Here is a 22,488-nt window from a genome sequence, read left to right on the forward strand (position 1 = left end):
AAACTGCAAGGGTGAAAGGATCCTGTTGGCAGCAAACAGTAGCTGGGCTGTGGACTACAGATTACAACAGGAAATAGAAAAAGCGTGTCAAAAGGGCAATGTAATGATAGTCATGGGAGATTTCAACATGCAGGTCGATTGGGAAAATCAGGTTGGTAATATATCTCAAAAGAGTGAATTTGGTGAAGGCCTAAGAGATGGCTTTTTAAGAGCAGTTTGTCATTGAGCCTACTAGGAGATCAGCTATTCAGGATTGGGTGTAATGTAATGAACTGGAGGCCATTAGGGAGCTTAAGGTAAAGGAACCGTTAGGAAACAATATGATTGAGTTCAACTTGAATTTTGATAGGGAGAAAGTAAAGTCTCACATAGCAATATTTCAGTGGAGTAAAGGAAATTACAGTGGTATTAGAGAGGAGTTGGCCAAAGTACATTGGAGATGCTGGTAGGGATGACAACAGAATAGCAATGGCGTGAATTTCTGGGGAAAATGAGGATGGTGCAGGATAGATGTATTCCAAGAACTAAAAATACTCAAATGGCAAAATAGTACAACAGTGGCTGACAGAGGAATTCAAGGCAAAGGTAAAATCAAAAGAGAGGGCATACAACAAGGCAAAAATTAGCAGGAAGATAGAGATTCGGGAAGCTTTTAAAAACTTACAGAAAGCAACAAAAAGAATCATTAGGAAGGAAAAGATGAAACATGAAAGCAAGCTAGCAAACAATATCAAGGTGGATTGAAAAAGCTTTTTCAAGTATATAAAAAAATAAAAGAGACAAGAGTAGATACAGGACTGCTAGAAAATGTGGCTGGAAGAACAATAACAGGAGACAAGGAGATGGCAGATGATAGAAATGAGTAAAATCAGTACTTTGCATCAGTCTTCACTATGGAAGACACTGGTAGTGTGCCAGGTGTTGAAGGGTATGAGGAAAGAGAAGTGAGTGCAGTTACTAATAGAAGGAAAAACATGCTCATAAAGCAAAGACCCAAGGGTACACAAGTCAGCTGGACCAGATGAACTGCAACCTAGGTTCTGAATGAGGTAGTGGTAGAGTTTGTAGAGGCATTAGAAATGGTCTTTCAAGAATCTGGCATGGTTCTGGAGGACTGGGAAATTGTAAATGTCACTCCACTCTTTAAGAAAGGGCAGAGGCAGCAAAAAAAGAAATTATAGACCAATTAGCCTGACCTCAATGGTTGGGAAGATGTTGTAGTTAATTGTTAAGGAGGAGGTTATGGAGTACTTGGTGACACAGGACAAGATGGGACAAAGTCAGTCAGTTCATTAAAGGAAAATCTTGCTTGACTAACCTGTTGGAATTCTTTGAGGAGATTACAAGTAGGACAGATAAAGGGAATGCAGTGAATGTTGTATATTTGGATTTTCAGAAGGCCTTTGACAAGGTGCCACACATGAGGCTGCTTACCAAGTTAGGAGCCCATGGTATTACAGGAAAATTACCAGCATGGTTAGAGCATTGGCTGATTGGTAGGAGGCAGCAAGTGAGAATAAAAGGATCCTTTTCTGGTTGGCTGCCCATGACTAGTGGTGTTCCACAGGGGTCAATGTAGGGACCGCGTCTTTTATGCTGTACATCAATGATTTAGATGATGGAATAAATGGCCTTGTTGCCAAGTTTGCAGATGATATGAAGACTGGTGGAGGGGCAGGTAGTGTTGAGGAAACAGGAAGGCTGCAGAAGGACTTAGACAGATTAGAAGGATGGGCAAGAAAGTGGCAAATGAAATACAATGTTAAAAAATGCATGGTCATGCACTTTGGTAGTAGAAATAAACATGCAGACTATTTTCTAAGTGGGGAGAAAATCCTAAAATCTGAGATGCAAATGGGCTTGGGAGTCCTTGTGCAGAACAGCCTAATGGTTAATTTGCAGGTTGAGTCAGAGGTGAGGAAGACAAATGCAATATTAGCATTCATTTCAAGAGGTCTAGAATACAAGAGCAGGGATGGGATGCTGAGGCTTTATAAGGCACTGGTGAGGGCTACCTTGAGTATTGTGAATAGTTTTGGATTCCTTATCTAAGAAAAGATGTGCTGGCATTGGAGAGTGTTGTACTCACTGGCATTTAGAAGGATGAGGTGGGGGAGAGGGGTTCTCATTGAATCTTTTGAATGTTGAAAGGCCTGGACAGAGCAGATGTGGAAAGGATGTTTCCCATGGTGGGGGAGTCTAAGACTGGAGGGCACAGCCTCTGGATAGAGGGGCATCCGTTTAAAATAGAGATGCGGAGAAATTTCTTTAGCCAAAGGGTAGTGAATTTGTGGAATCTGTTACCACAGGCATCTGTGGAGACCAGGTCACTGGGTGTATTTAAGGCAGAGATTGATAGGTTCTTGATTGGACAGGGCATCAAAGGTTACGGGGAGAAGGCCGGGGATTGGGGCTGAAGAGAAGAAAAAAGGATCAGCTATGATTGAATGGCAGAGCAGACTCGATGGGCCAAATGGCCTAAATCTACTCCCATGTCTTATGGTCTTTGATAATCACCTAACTTGCTACATCAATGGGCATGATAAGGATCACATTGGTACAACATTGGAAAATGTGGGGTAAAGGAGTAAAAGGATCCCAGAGCAGATTAGTCACGATCATGTTGGATGTCAAGCAAACTTGAAGATATCTGGCTTATGAAAGGAGTTCTTATATTGAAATGAGCTGCAATTACAGAAAGAAATGCAGAGCGTCATATAGTTCAGTTGCAAGCAATCAGGAAGAGGTAGTAAATTAGATTAAACATTGGCTTTGTGAGAAAAACTAGAGAGTGGTAGTATATGATTGCTTCTTGAATGGAGGCCTGTGGCTACTGGAGTGCTACAGGAATCAGTGCTGGGTCTGACTTTTGTCACCTTTATCGATGATCTAGATGATAATGTGATTAACTGGATCAGCAAGTTAGCCGATTACACCAAGATTGGGGATGCAGTGGACAGAGAGGAAGGCTATCACTGCTTACACCTGGATCTGAACCAGCTGGAAAAATGGACTGAAAAAATGGCAGATGAAATTTAATGCAGATAAGTGTGAGGTGTTGCAGTATGGTGAAAGGTAGGGCACTGACCAAAGGGATCTGGAAATACAGGTAAATCCAGCCTCGTATCCCTTTTGCCAAACAACTTTCCAGCTCTTAGGTCCATCCCTCCCCCTCCTGTCTTCTCCTATCATTTCGGATCTCCCCCCCCCACCCCACTTTCAAATCTTTGACTATCTCTTCTTTCAGTTAGTCCTGACGAAAAGGTCTCAGCCCGAAACGTCAACTGTACCTCTTCCTATAAATGCTGCCTGGCCTGCTGCGTTCACCAGCGTTTTTCGTGTGTGTTGCTGGAAATACAGGTCCATAGTTCATTGAAAGTGGCGTCACAGGTAGATAAGGTCGTAAAAGTAGATTTTGGCACATTGGCCGTCATGAATCAAAGTGCGGAATACAGCAGATGGGACGCTATGTTGATGTTGTATAAGACATAGGTGAGGCCCAATTGTGTGCAGTTTTGGTCATTTACCGACAGGAGAGATATAAACAAGCCTGAAAGAGTACAGAGAAAATTTACAAGGATATTGCCGGGTCTGGAGGACCTGAGTTATAAGGAAAGATAAAATAGGTTAGGATTTTATTCCTTGGAACACAGAAGACTGAGAGGAGATTTGACAGAGGTATACAAAATTATGAGGGGTATAGATATGGCAAATGCAAGGAGGCTTTTTCCACTGAAGTTGGGTGGGACTTCAACTACAGGTAATGGGTTAAGGGTGAAGGGTGAAAGGTGAAAAATTTAAGGGGAACATGAGAAAAAAATTTCTTCACTGAGACTACGTCCACACTACGCTGGATAATTTTGAAAAAGCCGGTTTCAAGTAAAAACGACAGGCATCAACACTAAGCGTTTTTCAAAATATCTCCGTCCACATTAGATGGATATTTGGGCAAATCTCCTCCTACTGGGCACGCGCAGGACACACAGAAAACAAGTGAAGAGGAAACGGTATACTTGGTGCGTGTTTGTCCAATTACAGAGTAGAAAAACTTAAAAGGACTTGCTCTTGGCTCTCGCGCAGGAGGACTTAAAACTTAAAAAAAAACAAATACTGGAGGGTATGGAGGCAACCAACAGGGAGTTCATGGGCAGTATGACCCAGCTGACGACGAACATTGAAAAACTGACTAACTCTGTTGCATTAATAAAGCACCTTGTTGAATGTATAAAACGTCTGCATCAGTGTTATCTTGTATTTCCATACAATGTTACATTAGGCTGTTACACATCTATTGTCAGAGAAGTACTTGCATAAGCAGGTGAACCACCTTCATAAAAGCAAGGACAGAAAACGGCAGAGTGAGTTTACCTATTTATTCAGTAAGCTATGGGTCAAAGTATTTGGTGAGTACATTTCTAACCCTTCTGGCTTCAGTCTCGTTGCCGTCTGTTCTGAAATTGTTAGGTGGTTGCGTTCAAGAAGACAACGAAATGCCGCACTGCGGCCATCTGTTCCGGCACGTCATGACAGCGTTTTTAAATAGTCAAAAAAGCTCGCTTTACAATTTAACTCTCACGCCGTTCACACCGACTGCACGTTATAACAGCTGCACGGCAGTGCTTGCGCAGTACCAAGCAGAAGCAGAAAAAGCATTGTTGTTGTGGTGTTGGCATGACAGTGTTTTCAAATCTCTCCAGTTACCCCATACACACTACAATGGATATTAGGCATTTTCAGATTTATTCACTCTGGAGATCGTTTCTGAAAACCTCCTTTTTCGGGGGATGAAAATGCCGTTTCAGTGTGGACAGAAGGTCAAAACGAAGAGAAAAAGCTTTGTTTTCAAAATTATCCGGCGTAGTGTGGACGTACCCTCAGAGGGTTGTGAGAACGTGGAACGAGCTACCAGCACAAGTGATGCATGCAAGCTCAATTTCAACATTTAAGAGAAGCTTTTATAGGTACGTGATGGTATGGGAATGGGTTATGGTCCTGGTGCAGGTCTACGGGAGTAGGCAGTTTAGATGGTTCAGCACGGACCAGATGGGCCGAGGGACCTGTTTCTGTGCCGTACTTTTCTATGACTCTTTGACTTTAATAACAAAACTGTACTCTAGAATAAAATGTGGGTATAGTCCTGTTCTCACCAAGTGTCTGTCAGTATCCTTTCGCTAGTGGAGGCAGGATAACAATAACAATAACAAAACCCTTAAGAAATATTAGTCACTTTGCCTACTTCTAAGGCATACAAACTGCAGCACTGACAGCTGCATATTAATAGACATTAGCTAAATCAACAAGCCAGGAAATTGAAACTTGAGCTCTTATACTATACAATACAAAATCTATCCACATAAACTTATCTTATATATTAATATTTATTGCAAACAACAGAAAATCAGGGACTTTTGTGGGTATTAATATTTATTGCACTTTATTTTATGCAAATAGCAATCATTTTGCTCTCCTTTGCACTTGTGTACTGTAGAATGACAACAGCAATCTTGAACCTTTCTGTCCGTATGACTGCACAATTTACTTTTACATATATCCAAGGTAAGATAACAGCATCAAAGATTGTGACACTTGCAAATAGGAAGAATTTAACTATAAAGACATCAACTGTCCAAGATGGCGCCAGCGAACAACGTGACCCAACAGCAACATCCTGCAGAGTGTTCACGAAGCTTACTTCTTTCATTCCTTCCTTCAAATATGATTCTACTACTAAACTTTGTGCAATTAGAACCTGCGATTTACATTTTGATGGTGTGTTTTTTGGGCTGATTGAGCGATCTAGTGCTTTACTGTCTCCGAGGGAGCTTGGTGAGGTTAGAAGCAGAGTATGGGGCCTGTAGGCCTGGAAGCCAGGACACAGGGTGCAGGCCTGTGATCGACTCCAATGCTTTTCTCCAACTGAAGCGTCAAGAGCAGAGGACAGGTGGGTGTTTGGTGCCAACTGCCCACATATGACCAGTCTTCTTCTCTTTCTCGCTAGCGCAGGAGTCTTGGGATTCACGTTGCAAGGATTGACAAGCAAGGTCTGTGGCTGTGGACTCATTTTGGGGACTTTGAGGTTTATGTTGCATGTGTTTCTGTATCCTGGTTGCTCTTTTTTTTTGCTGTTTTTGAGCACTTTGCTCGGGGCAATCGATGTGGACTGGGGCGCTTCGGTGAAGGCTAGCTCTGCGGCCGGCAGTCAGCTACCGGCATGGCGCTGAACCGAACTGAAGGTGAATGCTTCTGGACAGCTGGTTTGATGTTAATAATTTATGCGCTGTTCATTCACTTTTTGCCGTTTGAGCAATTTGTTCTTTTTGTGTGCATTGGGAGTTTGATAGTTTTCTCTGAATGGTGTTCCTTTGTTTCGTGACTGCCTGAGGGAGGATGAACTTCACAGTTGTATTTTGTATACGTACTTTGATAATAAATGTACTTTGGTAAACGATTCAAAGAGTCATTGTACTAATCTGATTGGCACATGATGATGTCTACAACACTGGAATAAAATTTGAAATAAAACTACAGATGATTGTTGTTGAATGGCTGTAAGTGTATTTTAATAATAATATTATTAAGAATTCTGCAAATAATTAGACCATTCTTTACTACACAAACCAGTTAGATTATTTTTCTTATTTTCCCAGAGTGCAAGAACGCAGGGCACTGTAAAAAGGCAATGGTTGTTTACAAGACCGTAACATAACATAACATAAGACATTCAGCCCATCATCTCTGCTCCACCATTCACCACGGCTGATTTATCAACCCTCTCAACCCCATTCTCCTGCCTTCTCCCTGTAACCTTTGACACCCTGACTAATCAAGAACCTGTCAACCTCCACTTAACAGATACTCAATGTCTTGGCCCCCATTCCAAAGACCTAAAGACCATTTATAAAAATTAAATTTAATGGCATTCAGCGAGAACAGGAATTAAAATCATCTTACCCTTCCATCAGAGCAAAGAGAATGTTTTGATCTTTGTGGCTCGATGTAACTGATATTATAAACCTTAGAATCCAAAAGTGCTTTCTAAAGACAAGACAAACATTCAGTACATAATGTTCTAACATTTTCAACATCATTAACAAGTTGATATAATTTCTTCATTCCTTACCAAATCCTCAAAATCTTGAGATATGATGTACTGGAAATCATTCATTACTTCTGTCATATTTAAGTTTCTGTTCTTACAAGAGAGTGCAATATTTGGAATCAGAAGAATCACCAGGAAAGTTATATCAAGGAGATACCTAAAGAAAACTGAATTATAGTAAACAGGACTCAAAATATGACTGTGACCTTACTGAACTGAAAATATTTTATAGTGCTGATGCTTTTTATTCCACAGAAGATTATGGTATAAGCACATTGAAACTACGAGCTGAACAGATATTAAAATCAAATCAACTACCTATGAATTCAATATTAAATCAAGCCAGATTGCTTTTCAGTTCAGAAGTATGTGAATAGAATTATTACCTCAATAAAAGATAAAGACACAGTGATAACTTTAGGATTACTCAACACGTTTACTCACATTAGAAGTTAATGGCATGTCACAAATATCCAAAGAGCCAGGTGAAATTTATACATATATTAGTTATTGCTGTTTTGCTTCTAGATAAAAATATAACTAACAAATCATTTAATATGCATTATTAACAATTGTACCATAAAAATTAAAGAAATAAATCCTCCCAATCTATCATGTCTAGCTTGCAATAACTCTTGGGGAGCAGAACAGATAAAACTGCAAATGTACTTCCATACTTGTGATGCTGATACCTCAACCTTATGCAACACCGTGGGAAAGGATTTCACTGCTAACCTAATGGATTTTCAGTAGAAGTAGTGTTTGGGTTATGGTTTGAGATAATGGGTGCTTTGGAATGTGTACCATCCAATCAGGGGAGCGGGGTTTTTTGTGTGTGTACCTGACACCAATGTGAGCTGGGGCTTTGTTCTGCAAAAGGTGAAGAGAGAAGACACCAGAGAGAACCGGTCGTAGGATTCAACCCGGTGGGGGACCATGATTCAATGGGGCAAGGCGCTGAGGTCTACTGACCTCAGAGAACATGAGTTTTCGGAGAACATGTACGAGTTTTGGAAGACTTGAGCTCCAACTTGTGCACATTTGACTGTTGTATTATAATGGACACTTTTTGGTGTTTCTTCACTAACTCTTTAGTTAAAATTCATAAGTATAAATTCCTTTAATCATATGCACAGTACTATCTGTTATTTCTTGGCACTGAGTTGTAACGGGGTTTGGGGTGGAAGAGCTGTCTCAATCTCATGGGTTTGGTGGGACTGGACAGTGTATTCCCTAGACATAGGCAGCCAAGGAAACCAGGTGGGATTCACTTGTGTTTCACCTGATTATGACCCAAGAATATGCAATTATGGTGACATTTGCCTTACAAGTTGAAACCATCATTGAAGTCTTTCTGTGACCGCCAGAGAAAAATGTTGTTAATGCAATGATCAGCTACCGCAATGGATTTGTTCTACTAACTACAGAGATTACTGGTGACCTGGACTGCTGATATTTGTCAGTGATTTTCAATGGAACCAAGAGCATGTACTCACTTTACTTATTTATACTTATTTTGCACTTTCATTTATTTGTTGATACAGCATGGTAACAGACCCTTCTTGTTAAACGTGGATAAGATGATGGGGCAGCACATTAGCACAGCCGTTAGCACATCACGGATTGGGCTTCAATTCCCACTGCTGTCTATAAGGAGTTCGTACATTCTCCCTGTGACCATATGCATTTCCTCCAGGTGCTCTGGTTTCCTCCCACATTCCAAAGGCATGTGGGTTAGATTAGTAAATTGTGGGCAGACTATGTTGGCGCCTGAAATGTGATGACCCTTGCAGGCTGCCCAGAACAATCCTCACTTATTTGATCACACATTTCACTGTGTGTTTTGATGTACATGTGACAAATAAAGCAAATCTTTATCTTTCAAATGCACAGTGGAAATAATGAACTGTACAAAAAGAAGAGCAAATACAATGAATTACTGAAACCTCAGTGAATGCAGATCATCAAACTGTGACCAAAGAGACCCTCTACCTCAAAAACAATAAAATTTAGCCTCTTGGCATCTTTGCAGCACTTCTTCCTGATGGATTATTTACTCTTGTTTTGCATGTTGCTCGTGAATCCCATCTGTGCGCTAACATGATACACCCACCCATGTTAAAATAGCAATGTTTCTGTTTAACAGCTTAAATTAACTCAATTGCCCATTAAATATGTTGAAACACGCTGAGTGGATAGAAACTGCAACATAACCATTTCTCCCAAGAGATCCTGAGCCACAATGGAGAACAAAGCAGAATTGCAGTGAATAGCATGGCCTGTTGAAGATAGTGTTATTCAGTTCTAAGTCATTCGCAAATATGCCACTGATTATGCTAGTAACAAATATCACTCAAAACCATCAACTGAATCAATGCACTGTCCATCATCATTACAAAAAGATTAGCAGTCCTCTTTGCTGGAATATTTAGGAACTGATAAGCATACTTGTTTCTATGGATCACAACTCTACAAATTTGGTGTTTTTGAAATGGGGTCAGATAGATACAGTCATTCAACTGCAATGACACAAAATTTGCAAAATTAGTGCAATTGATCCTAGAATATTATTGGAAATTCTGCACTTGCAAGTAACATTATACCTACCTCTAGACACAGGGATTCCCAATTTGGGGTTTACGGACCCCTCGGTTAATAGTAAGGCTCCATGGCATAAAATGTTTGGAAATGCCTGCTCTAGAGTTAGTACAGCGGCATAGTTAGCAAAGCTGCTGCCTCACACCACCTGAGACCCAGATTCAATCCTGGCCTGAGTAGAATTTGTACATGTCCTGCCTGACTACAGCTTCCTCCCATACTCAAAGATAAATGGAACATAGAACAGGACTGGTCCTTTGGCCCATGATGTTGTGTTGACCTTTAACCTACCCTAAGATCAAAGCAAGCTTCCTTCCTACAAAGCCCTCTATTTTGCTATTAACCATGAACCTAAGAGTTTATTAAATGTCCCTGATGTACCTACCACCCTTGACATTGTGTTTCATGAGACCAAACAGTCTGTAAAAAAAACTTGCCTCTGACATCCCCCCCCCCCCCACCATACTTTCCTCCAATCACCTTAAAACTATGTCCCCTTGTATTACCCATTTCCAGCCTGGGAAAAAGCCTCTGACTGCCCACTCGATCCGTGCCTCTTTGTCATCTTGTATACCTCTGTTGTGGACATTGCAGCAAGGAAAGGGTTAAATGGTATGCTAACAGAATAGAGTGCAGACATTCTGTACAGCCTAGGAGTGGAATTTCAGAAAGGCAATCGTCAAGGTGATAAGCTGACAAGACATAGTGTGCCGAGATAGTAGTCACCCATGCTGAACATAACCCTTGAAATCATAAAGATTCCTTTGAGTCAAACCTGGGACTCAAGGTCACCAGGCATACCAAGACAAGATAAAATGCAAATGAAGGATCGCTGGGCAACACTTGCTACCGGACAGCTATTTTACTAATGCTTAAGTATTATTGACACTCTTCCAAAATAACTAAGTTCTAACTCAAAAAAAAGTACATTTGATCCTTTATTATGGCACCAGCAAAGATGAACAACCTTATAGTGATAAAAAAAATAATTTAATTAAATTAACAATATATCAAAATAAGAATAACACGTAATTAAACATAATTAGCAAAACTCAGCAAAGTCGGTAGGCAACAAAAAGTCACCTTGGCCCACTCCCTGTCAAGTAGGCTAAACTGAACTGAGACAAGCTGTGCATATGCAACTATTCTCATTTATTCTACCACACCCCAAACCACATGTCAAGTTACCCATAATTAATGCCCAACACAAAGTACAATGCAGATCGATAGAAAATAGATACACGACTCCTACAACCCAGTCCCTAATTATTACACAATAATAATTACAATTACATACTACAAAAATTCTATCTCCTATGATCCCAATTCTATCACCTTTGCCATAGCATTGGAGAGGGATAGGAACAGACAAGTTAGGAAAGTGTTTAATCGGAGTCAGGCAGGACCTTGGAAGCATACAGTAAATTGGGAACAGATGTACTCAGGGAAATGCATGGAAGAAATGTGGCAAAAGTTCAGGGGATATTTGTGTGGAGTTCTGCACAGGTACATTCCAATGAGACAGGGAAAGGATGGTAGGGTACAGGAACTGTGGTATACAAAGGCTGTTGTAAATCTAGTCAAGAAGAAGAGCTTATGAAAGGTTCAAAAAACTAGGTAATGATAGAGATCTTGAAGATTATGAGGCTAGCAGGAAAGAGCTAAAGAAAGAAATTAGGAGAGCCAGAAGGGGCCATGAGAAAACCTTGGCGGACAGGATTAAGGGAAATCCCAAGGTATTCTACAAGTATGTGAAGAGCAAGAGGATAAGATGTGAAAGAACAGGACCAATCAAGTGTGGCAGTGGAAAAGTGTGTATGGAACTGGAGGAGGTAGCAGAGGTTCTTAATGAGTACTTTGCTTTAGTATTCACTATAGAAAAGGATCTTGGCGATTGTAGGGATGACTTACAGTGGACTGTAAAGCTTGAGCATGTAGGTATTAAGAAAGAGGATGTGCTGGAGCTTTTGGGAAGCATCAAGTTGGATAAGTCACAGGGACCGGACGAGATGTACCCCAGGCTACTGTGGGAGATGGGTGAGGAGATTACTGAGCCTCTGGCGATGATATCTGCATCATCAATGGGGATGGGAGAGGTTCCAGAGGATTGGAGGGTTGCAGATGTTGTTCCGTTATTCAAGAAAGGGAGTAAAGATAGCCCAGGAAATTATAGACCAGTGAGTCTTACTTCAGTGGTTGGTAAGTTGGTGGAGAAGATCCTGACAGGCAGAATTTATGAACATTTGGAGAGGCATAATATGATTAGGAATAGTCAGCATGGTCTTGTCAAAGTCAGGTTGTGCCTTACTAGCCTGATAGAATTTTTTGAGGATGTGACTAAACACATTGATGAAGATAGAGCAGTAGATGTAGTGTATATGGATTTCAGCAAGGCATTTTACAAGGTACCTCATGCAAGGCTTATTGAGAAAGTAAAGAAACCATAAGACCATATGACAAAGGAGCAGAAGTCAGCCATTCAGCCCATCAAGTCTGCTCTGCCATTTTATCATGAGCTGATCCATTCTCCCATTTAGTCTCACTCCCCCGCCTTCTCACCATAACCTTTGATGCCCTGGCTACTCAGATACCTATCAATCTCTGCCTTAAATACATCCAATGACTTGGCCTCCACTGCCGCCCGTGGCAACAAATTCCATAGATTCACCACCCTCTGGCTAAAAGAATTTCTTCACATCTCTGTTCTGAATGGGATAGCCTGAGGCATGGGATCCAAGGGGAAGCTGCTTTGTGGATCCAGAAATGGCTTTCCCACAGAAGGCAAAGAGTGGTTGTAGACAGGTCATATTCTGCATGGAGGTCGGTGACCAGTGGTGTGCCTCAGGGATCTGTTCTGGGACCCCTGCTCTTTGTGATTTTTATAAATGATCTGGATGAAGAAGTGGAGGGATGGGTTAGTAAATTTGCTGATGGCACAAAGGCTGGAGGTGTTGTGGATAGTGTGGAGGCTGTCAGAGGTGTCAAGTCAGTCATTAAACTTCTAAAGCTGTAGCTCCTCAAACCTCTGCCTCCTGCAGAGACAGATCTTGGTTATAGACCTGTCCAAACAGCTGGTCTTGGTCTTAACGTGCAGATGCTGCAGAAATTCTCTTCTGCCTGGAAAGTGTCAAGTGATTCTTCCCATGATACATGACTCTCCACGTGTTGAATCATTAACTACAAGCACAATATCTCCTGGGAGGAAATTCTATTTTATACCTGACCATTTCTGATGTTTCTGTGCTGAACTAAGTACTCCTGACCCATTGTTTCCAAAACCAGTTTGACATGTGTTGGACTTGCTTCCATCTTGTCTGCGTTGTGGAACTCTCCTGGTGGTGAGGATGGTGAGGGCTTCAGATGCAACAGATGGTTCAGTGTGGGTGTTTCTAAGTCATTGGAATTTGAGGATGCCTTTGTAATCAGAAGACCATTGATAATAGCCTCTACTTCACAAACGACTGTGTGGAAACCCTCATCATCAAGATTCTGTGCCTTCATGGTGGAATTGAGGACGTTATGCACAGACCTGATCAATCTCTCCCATGTTCCTCCATGATGTGAACCAGCAAGAGGGTTAACAAACCAAAACCATTGAGAGATTGAATATGGGAGTTGACCATGTATATCATGCTTCCAAAATAACTAAGCTCCTAGTCTAAAAGACGACATTCGATCTTTTATTATGACACCAAAGATGAACCATCTTATGGCAATAAAAAAACTAACAAAACTATATTAGTGATATAGCAAAATAAGAATAATTAAACATAATTAGTAAAACTGAGCAAAGTTAGCGGCCAACAAAAAATGGTACACATGGCCCACATGACCCACTCCCTCTCAACTAGACTAAACTGAACTAAGACAAAGAGTGAATACATAACTACACTCATTTACGTCCACCATACCCCAACCCAGGTGACAAATTACCCATAATAAACACCCAAAATAAAATAAAATACAGACAGACATAAAATAGATACCAGCCTCCTGCACCAATGATGGGATTCAGAAATACACAAATTTTCCATTGGATCATATTTGTATACAAATGGTCTACTTCAGTATGAAAATGGCATTTCTTTGCTCAAACTTCAGAACAGTTTGGTGACAGGGGCCACACTGTTATCCTTGCCCATAAGTAAATAAAGTGAGATAAAGGAATAAGAGCAAGTTGTCAGAGACCAATTAACTGGCAATGGCACAAACAAGTCACCTCTCTTTTTCCTTTGCTCCAAAGAGAAAAGACCCACCTCATCAACCTATCCTCATAACTTACACTTCTACCCCTGGTATCTCTCTTCTAAACCCTCTCTAAAACTTGCACATCCTTCCTACAATGAGGCAGCAAGAACTAAACAAAATATTCCAAGTGTAGTCTAACCAGGATTTTTAATAGAGCTGCAACATTACCTCACAATGCTTGAACTCAGTCCTTTGACTCATGAAGATCAACACATCATATGCCTTCTTAACAACCCTATCAACTTGTGCAGCAACTTTGAGGGATGTATGGACGTGGATGCCAAGGTACCCCTGTTCCTCCACAGTCCTAAGGATCCTGCCATTAACCATGTACTCTACCCTCAAATTTGACCTTCCAAAGACGATCACTTCATACTTTTCATGTCTACTTTCCACCCTCTCATCATCAACAACTCTAAAGTTAACACTGTTTCAACACTCAAGATTCTGGGCACCATTATCTCACAGGACTTCATGTTGTAGAACCACATCTCCCTCATTAAGAAAAAGATTTGGCAGATAATGTACTTCTTGCAGCAGTTGGGAAAATTCCACCTTCCCCATAACATACTGTTGCAATTCTAGTGTACACTACCATCATCAACCATTACTGTCTGGTTTGGTGCAGTATTACAACACGCAAAGACTAGAGCACCCTGTCAGGGCAGCAGAAATGGTCATTGGCTGCAGTCTGCCATCACTGCAAGACTTGTATGTGTCCGGGACAAAGAAACGGGCAGGCAAAATGATTGCGGACACTAACTGCCCAGTAAAATACCTTTTCCAAACGCTCCCTTCATGGAATGTGGTACAGGGCTATTAAAACAAAAACTTACTATCTTAAAAACTTCTTCGCACAGGCAGTCCACCTGATCAACAATTCTATTTAATTCCCACCGCTCTCTATTAACCACATCACTGCACTCCACAGTAAACAGTTGAAACCATTTTTATAAAGCTATTTACATTGTAAATACATGCTGGTATTTATGTATTTATGTACATTCCATTCCATATCTGTACTTCAACCTCTAACTTTATATTTTATATAATTCTTTATTCCTTATACAGGGCCTTGACAAAGTATTCAGCCCCCAACCCTTTGTTCACATAAATGAGTATTACAACCAAGGATTGATCAATTTAACTGAGAATTTTTAGCTCCCTTTCCCTCCCACAGTCGAGCCGAAGAAAACAGAGGAAATTGTAAAGCATGAAAAACTACAAATGCAAAAACTGAAGTGTCAGCATTTCAAAAGTATTGATCCGCCTTTGCTTCGTACTTAGTTGAGCCATCTCTTGTAGCTACTACAGCTTGTAGTTTTTTTGGATAAGTCTCTATTAGCTCTGAACAATGTGACAGAGCAAGATTTGCACATTCTTCCTTGCAAAATTGCTCTAGCTGTGCTCGGCTTCTTGGAGAGTGGTGGCGGACAGCAATCTCAAGGTCTTGCCAGAGATGTTTGATCAAGTTAAGGTCTGGACTCTGGCTGTACCTCTCAAAGACAAAAATTTTCCATGTGGGCTTTGGGTCATTGTTCTGCTGAGAGACAAATTTCCTCTCCAGTTTAAGTTTTCTGGCAGAGGCTAGCAAGTTTTTATCCAGGATCTCTCTGTGCTTAACAGCATTCTTCTTCCATCAGTACTGACTGGTGTTTAGTCTCTGGGGCTGAAGAGCACTCCCATAGCATAATGTTACCTCCACCATACTTTACAGTAGGGATAGTGTTACCTCCTTGATGTGCAGTATTATATTTACGCCACATGTACCATTAGTGTTGAGACCAAAAAGTTCCACTTTAGCCTCATCCATCCACAAGACCTTCATCCATATCTTCACAGTATCTTCTAAGTGACATTTTGTAAAGGGAAGAATAGGCTTTTATTAAAGCAATACTTGTGGTGAAAATCTAATACTATGCATCAGCTAAGTAACACTATCCCTCCTGTAAAGTACTGTGAAAGGACCATAACGTTATGGGGATGCTTTTCAGCAGCAGGGATTGGAAATCTGTTCTGGGTTGATGAGAAAAGAGGAAGGCAGCAGAAGGGAAATTATGGACCAGTTAGCCTGACCTCAGTGGTTGGGAAAATGTTAGAGTCAATTGTTAAGGATGAGGTTATGGAGTACTTGGTGACACAGAGCATGATAGGACAAAGTCAGCAAGGCTTCCTTAAGGGAAAATCTTGCCTGATAAATCTGAATTCCTTGAGGAGATTACAAGTAGGATAGATAAAGTAGATGCAGTGGATATTGTATATTTGGACTTTCAGAAGGCCTTTGACCAAGGTGCCACACATGAGGCTACTTACCAAGTTAAGACCCCATGGTATTAGAGGAAAGTTACTGGCATGGTTAGAGTATTAGTTAATTGGTAGGAGGCAGCAAGTGGGAATACACCCAGGCATGCAATACATTAAGTACTCAGATGACACAGTATTCATTGACACTACCAACTCTGATGACTGCATCAATGAGGAAATCAATGCATTTACTGGATGGTGCACAGACAACTATCTGGACCTGAACCCCAGTAAAACTAAGGAAACAGTAGTGGACTTTAGAAAACAACCCCGGAAATAAGTGGTCAGTTGACAGATCACGTTGGAGAGCTCAAGTACCTCGGCACAACTATAACATAGTCACGTTTTGGTAGGTTGATACACTCCAAGTACCAACAACAGCTATTTTTCCTTCGGAAGACGTGGAAACTCCAGATCCAGCTATCGATTCAACAGACATTTTATAAATGTTTCATTGAATCAATATTAACCCACAACTTCACGGTTCAGAGCAAATGAGCACTCTCAACTGCAGCCCACTCAACAGACTTGTCGGAGTAAGCAGTAAAATCAATGGCCAGAGACAAGAATCTCTCAGCAGCATCCATAAGGGATGGACAATACAGTCATCTCATGGTCTTATGGAAAGTGAACGCTGCTGAGTATAGTGAGATCCTGGATAAAAAAGTGATAGCCTTTGCAAAGAGCTTAAACTGGGGAGCAAATTCATCTTTCAACAGGAGACCAACCCAAAACACACAACTTCAAATGAAGGAAACTGATGTCTTTGCGTAGCTTAGTCAGAGTTCTGACCTTAACCCGATGGAACATCTCTGGCATTAGCCCAAGATCGCTGTCCACCACCGCTCCCCAACTGATCCGGCACAGGAGCAGTTTTGCAATGAGAAATGGGCAAACTCCATCACATTATGCAAAGCTAATAGAGACTTATCCAAATTGACTACTGGGCTGTAATAGCTGTGGCTCAACAAAGCGCTGAGCAGATATTTTTGAACTGCTGACATTCCAGGTTTTGAATTTCAGATTTTTCATGCTTTACAATTTTCGCTGTTTCGGCACTCTACTGTGAAAAAGGGGGCAGGCAATTCACAAATACAAGTTTGCAGTTAAACTGATCAATATACCTGGTTGTAATACTCATTTATGTGAACGAAGGGTTGGGGGCTGAATACTTTTTCAAAGCACTGTAATTGTCGAATGTTGCTATTTTTATTGCACATTGCACCAACACACCAAGGCAAATTCCTAATACATGTAAATGTATATGGTGAATACAGTTGTTCCTTGACTTTTCCAGCTTGAACTCCACTTACCACTTCTCAGCCCAGCTCTACATACCGTCAATGTCCCATTGTAACCCATGACAACCTTCTACACTATCTACAATACTTTCAAACTTGGTGTCATCTGCAAACTTACTAACCCAACCAATCAACACACACAAAATGCTGGAGGAACTCAGGCGATCAAACAACACCTACGGAAAAGTGTAAACAGTCGACATTTCTGGCCGTGATCCTCTTTTCCAGAGATGCTGCCTGACCTGCTGAGCTCCTCCAGCGTTTTATGTGTGTTGCATTTGCAGACTTTCTCCTGTTTGCTATTTACCAACCCACCCTTCTCTGTTCTCATCCACATCATTTATATTTTAAAAAATCACAACGAACAAGAACACGAGGAAATCTGCAGATGCTGGAAATTCAAGCAACACACACAAAAAATGCTAGTGAATGCAGCAGGCCAGGCAGCATCTATAGGAAGAGGTATAGTCGACGTTTCCGGCCGAGATCCTTCGTCAGGACTAACTGAAGGAAGAGATAGTAAGAGATTTGAAAGTGGGAGGGGGAGGGGGAAATCCAAAATGATAGGAGAAGACAGGAGGGGGAGGGATGGAGCTAAGAGCTGGAAAGTTGATTGGCAAAAGGGGTACAAGGCTGGAGAAGGGAGAGGATCATGGGACGGGAGGCCTAGGGAGAAAGAAAGGGGGAGGGGGGAAAAACCCAGAGGATGGGCAAGGAGTTATAGTGAGAAAGACAGAGGGAGAAAAAAAAGAGAGAAAATAAAAGGAGGGGGGGAATAAATAATAAATAAATAAGGGATGGGGTACAAAGGGGAGGTGGGGCATTAACAGAAGTTAGAGAAGTCAATGTTCATGCCATCAGGTTGGAGGCTACCCAGACGGAATACAAGCTGTTGTTCCGCCAACCTGAGTGTGGCTTTATCTTGACAGTAGAGGAAGCCGCGGATAGACATATGGGACGTGGAATTAAAACGTGTGGCCACTGGGAGATCTTGCTTTCTCTGGTGGACAAAGCGTAGGTGTTCAGTGAAATGGTCTCTCAGCCTGTGTCAGGTCTCGCCAATATATAGAAGGCCGCACCGGACGCAGTATATCACCCCAGCCAACTCACAGGTGAAGTGTCGCCTGTCTGGGGCCCTGAACGGTGGTGAGGGAGGAAGTGTAAGGGCATGTGTAGCACTTGTTCCGCTTACAAGGATAAGTGCCGGGAGGGAGATTGGTGGAAAGGGATGGGGGGAACGAATGAACAAGGGAGTCGCGTAAGGAGCGATCCCTGCGGAAAGCAGAAAGGGGGGGGAGGGAAAGATGTGCTTAGTGGTGAGATCCCGTTGGAGGTGGCGGAAGTTACGGAGAATTATATGTTGGACCTGGAGGCTGGTGGGGTGGTAGGTGAGGACATGGGGAACCCTATTCCTAGTGGGGTGGCGGGAGGATGGGGTGAGAGCAGATGTGCGTGAAATGGGAGAGATGCGTTTGCGAGCAGAATTGACGGTAGAGGCAGGGAAGCCCCTTTCTTTAAAAAAGGAGGACTTCTCCTTCGTCCTGGAATGAAAAGCCTCATCCTGAGAGCAGATGCAGTGGAGATGGAGGAATTGCTTGAAGGGGATGGTACTTTTGCAAGAGACAGGCCCTTACACTTCCTTCCTCACTACCATTCAGGGCCCCAGACAGTCCTTCCAGGTGAGGCGCCACTTCACCTGTGAGTCGGCTGGGGTGATATACTGCGTCCGGTGCTCCCGGTGCAGCCTTCTATATATTGGTGCGACCCGACGCAGGCTGGGAGACCGTTTCGCTGAACACCTACGCTCTGTCCGCCAGAGAAAGCAGGATCTCCCAGTGGCCACACATTTTAATTCCACGTCCCATTCCCATTCTGAAATGTATATCCACAGCCTCCTCTACTGTTAAGATGAAGCTACACTCAGGTTGGAGGAACAACACCTTATATTCCATCTGGGTAGCCTCCAACCTGATGGCATGAACATCCGTTAATGCCCCGCCTCCCCTTCGTACCCCATCCCTTATTTATTCCCCCCCCCCCGGCTTTTTTCCCTCTCTTTTTTCTCCCTTTGTCCCTCTCACTGTTACTCCTTGCTCATCCTCTGGGTTCCCCCCACCCTTTCTTTATCCCTAGGCCTCCCGTCCTATGATCCTCTCCCTTCACCAGCCTCGTATCCCTTTTGCCAATCAACTTTCCAGCTCTTGGCTCCATCCCTCCCCCTCCTGTCTTCTCCTATCATTTCGGATCTTCCCCTCCCCCTCTCAAATCTCTTACTATCTCTTCTTTCAGTTCATCCTGACGAAGGGTCTTGGACCGAAACGTCGACTGTACCTCTTCCTAGAGATGCTGCCTGGCCTGTTGCGTTCACCGGCATTTTTGTGTGTGTTACAAATGTTACACACCCCGTAACTGGGTTGCCAAACCAGCAGAAATGGATCACTCAGTTGGAGTCTGGATTACTAGAACTAAGAAAGTTTTATTATAGGAACAAGCAACACAGCAATCGAAAGGATAATAAATGCAACAGTTCAGCAATGATAAACACACATGTGCACAGAATTAAGATAACAGGATCAACCAAGCTCTATCATTGTCTAGGGGTAAATGACCAATTTCAAAGTGACACAAAGTCCAGTCCAATTTAGTTCAGTTCGTAGTAATCATTGCCATGGCGGTGGACAATGTGGTGGGGGGGAGGGAGAGAGAGAACGAGAACGAATGATCATTCAGAAACGGCTTCCACTCACAGACCGGCGATATTGCTCACAAGCAGCTTTTGGGCGAGTCCTTTGTGATGTCACCTGGGGTCACCGACTGTGACCCCTCCTCCAGATACGGTCGATCCTCTGCAGTGAACCCGGCACCCAAGCAAGGGCGGACACACACCGGGTTCCCGCTGATCGTACCTTTCCACTCTGTGCGTCTAAGGCTGATCCCACGATCAGCCGTCCAAGAGCTTCCCACCGACTTGTAAGAGGTGAACCGCTTCCAAGGTCTCGTTACCTCGGGGTGTCGTGTGTGTCCTGCCTTAGCGAACCTGTCCCTTTTTATCCCCCTGCTGGGGTATCGCCTGTCCATCACTTCAAACAGTTCAGGGTTCAAAGGGGGAGCCGCTCTAGACAGCTCTCTCTCCCGTCCCTTCATTACACATCTCCAGATCGCCTGTCCATCACTTCAAACAGTTCAGGGTTCAAAGGGGGAGCCGATCTTGACAATACCCAGACTGATGGCTCCTTCATTAACATCTCCAAATGCTGCTTCATTGTGTTCCTTATCTCTCCCTCCCCTGAGGACAGGTGGCAGACCAACTGCTGATGCCACTGGTGCCAGCCCAGGCCAGCAAACATCTTAATTTATGTGTATTCTCGTCACACAAAGAACAAGAGTTTGTGAAGACATCCATGTGGAACACCACTGGTCAATAATCTCCAGGTAGAATACGCTTCTTCTACAACCATGCACTGCCTTCCGTGGGCAAGTCAATTCTGAATCTACAAAGCCAACTTTGGCTGAATCCCATGGCTCAAGACTTTCTGAAAGAGCCTACCTTGGGGAGGGGGCCTTATCAAAAGGCTTTCTAAAATCCATATACATCACATCCACTGCTCTACTTTTATCAATGTTTCTCCAAATGCTCGTAAATCCTGTCTCCGTGAATCTTCTCCAAAGAATTGCTCACCACTGTAGTAAAATCCACTGGTCCATAATTACCAGCATTGTCCCTACTCCCGTCTTCAAAGTAAATTTATTATTAAAGTACATACATAGGTCACCAGATACAATCCTGAGATTCAATTTCCTGTAGGCATACTCAATAAATCCATAACAGAACAACCACTACAGAATCAAAGAAAGACCAGACCAACTTGAACGTTCAGCCAGTCTGTAAAAGACAACAAACTGCAAATACTAAAAGAAAAAACATAATAATAATAAATAAGTAAGCAACAAATAGATAATATGAGATGAAGAGTCCTTGAAAGTGAGTCCATAGGTCATGGGAACATTTCAGAGATGGGGCAAGGGAAGTTGAGTGAAATTATCCTCTTTGGTACAACAGCTTGATGGTTGAGGGATAATATCTGTTCTTGAACTTGGTGGTGTGAATCCTGAGGCTCCTGTACCTTCTTCCTGATGGCAAGCAGAGAGCATGGTCTAGGTGGTGGGGTCGCTGATGATGGATGCTTTCCTGTGACAACATGCCGTTTTTTATATGCTCAATGGTGGGCAGGGCTTTACCTGTGATGAATTATGTTGTATCCACTACGTTTTTGTAGGCTTTTCTAGTCAAGGGCATTGGCGCTTCCATACCAGGCTGTGATACAGCCAGTCAATGTACTCTCCATCACATATCTATAGAAGTTTTTTCAAAGTTTTAGATGTTATGCAAATCTTCGCAAACTACTAAGGAAGTAGAGGCACTCCCATGCTTTCTTAGTAATTACACTTAAATGCTGGGCCCAGGACAGAACCTTCAAAATGACAATGCCAAGGAATTTAAAGTTGCTGACCCTCTCCACCTCTGATCCTTCGATGAGAACTGGCTCATGGATCTCTGGCTTCTTCCTCCTGAAGAAGTCAATAGTCAGTTCCTTGGTCTTGTTGACATCGAGTAAGAGGTTGCCATGGTGGCACCACGCAACCAGATTTTCAATCCCCCTCCTGTACATTGATTCAGCACCACCGTTGATTGGGCCTGGAACTGTGATGTCATCAGCAAACCTGAATACTGCATCGGAGCTGCGCTTGCCACACAGTCATAAGCGTAAAGTGAGTAGAGCAGGGGGTAAGCACAGCCTGGTGCTGAACCTATTGCTGATGGTGACCCACTAGATGTAGGCTGCTATTTGGAGGGAGTTGCTGTGAATATGGGCTGAATAAAGGAAAAGGGATTAATGCAGGATTGGATTAAATATGTAGTTGATAGTATGGACTCAG

General features: G+C 42.5%; 1 protein-coding gene across 8 annotated transcripts in view; it reads right to left on the reverse strand.

Moving 5' to 3' along the window:
- The window catches only part of LOC134355504 (uncharacterized), a 65,938-nt gene that overhangs the window by 15,097 nt on the left and 28,353 nt on the right, over positions 1 to 22,488 (reverse strand). For 4 of the 8 annotated variants that reach the window (XR_010020113.1, XR_010020112.1, XM_063065502.1 and 1 more), the window contains 2 exons: positions 7,121 to 7,266; positions 6,952 to 7,035 (listed from right to left, as the gene is read on the reverse strand). Coding sequence is in view for 5 of the 8 variants with exons in the window: in XM_063065502.1 (XP_062921572.1) it covers positions 6,952 to 7,035; positions 7,121 to 7,266 (230 nt within the window). In the remaining 3 variants the exon portion in view is untranslated. The remainder of the gene's footprint in view (positions 1 to 6,951; positions 7,036 to 7,120; positions 7,267 to 22,488) is intronic. The other 4 variants (XR_010020108.1, XM_063065498.1, XM_063065490.1 and 1 more) reach the window with 2 other exon arrangements.

The sequence above is a fragment of the Mobula hypostoma genome, chromosome 1 (genome assembly GCF_963921235.1).
Source record: "Mobula hypostoma chromosome 1, sMobHyp1.1, whole genome shotgun sequence".
NCBI classification, from domain to species: Eukaryota; Metazoa; Chordata; class Chondrichthyes; order Myliobatiformes; family Myliobatidae; genus Mobula; species Mobula hypostoma.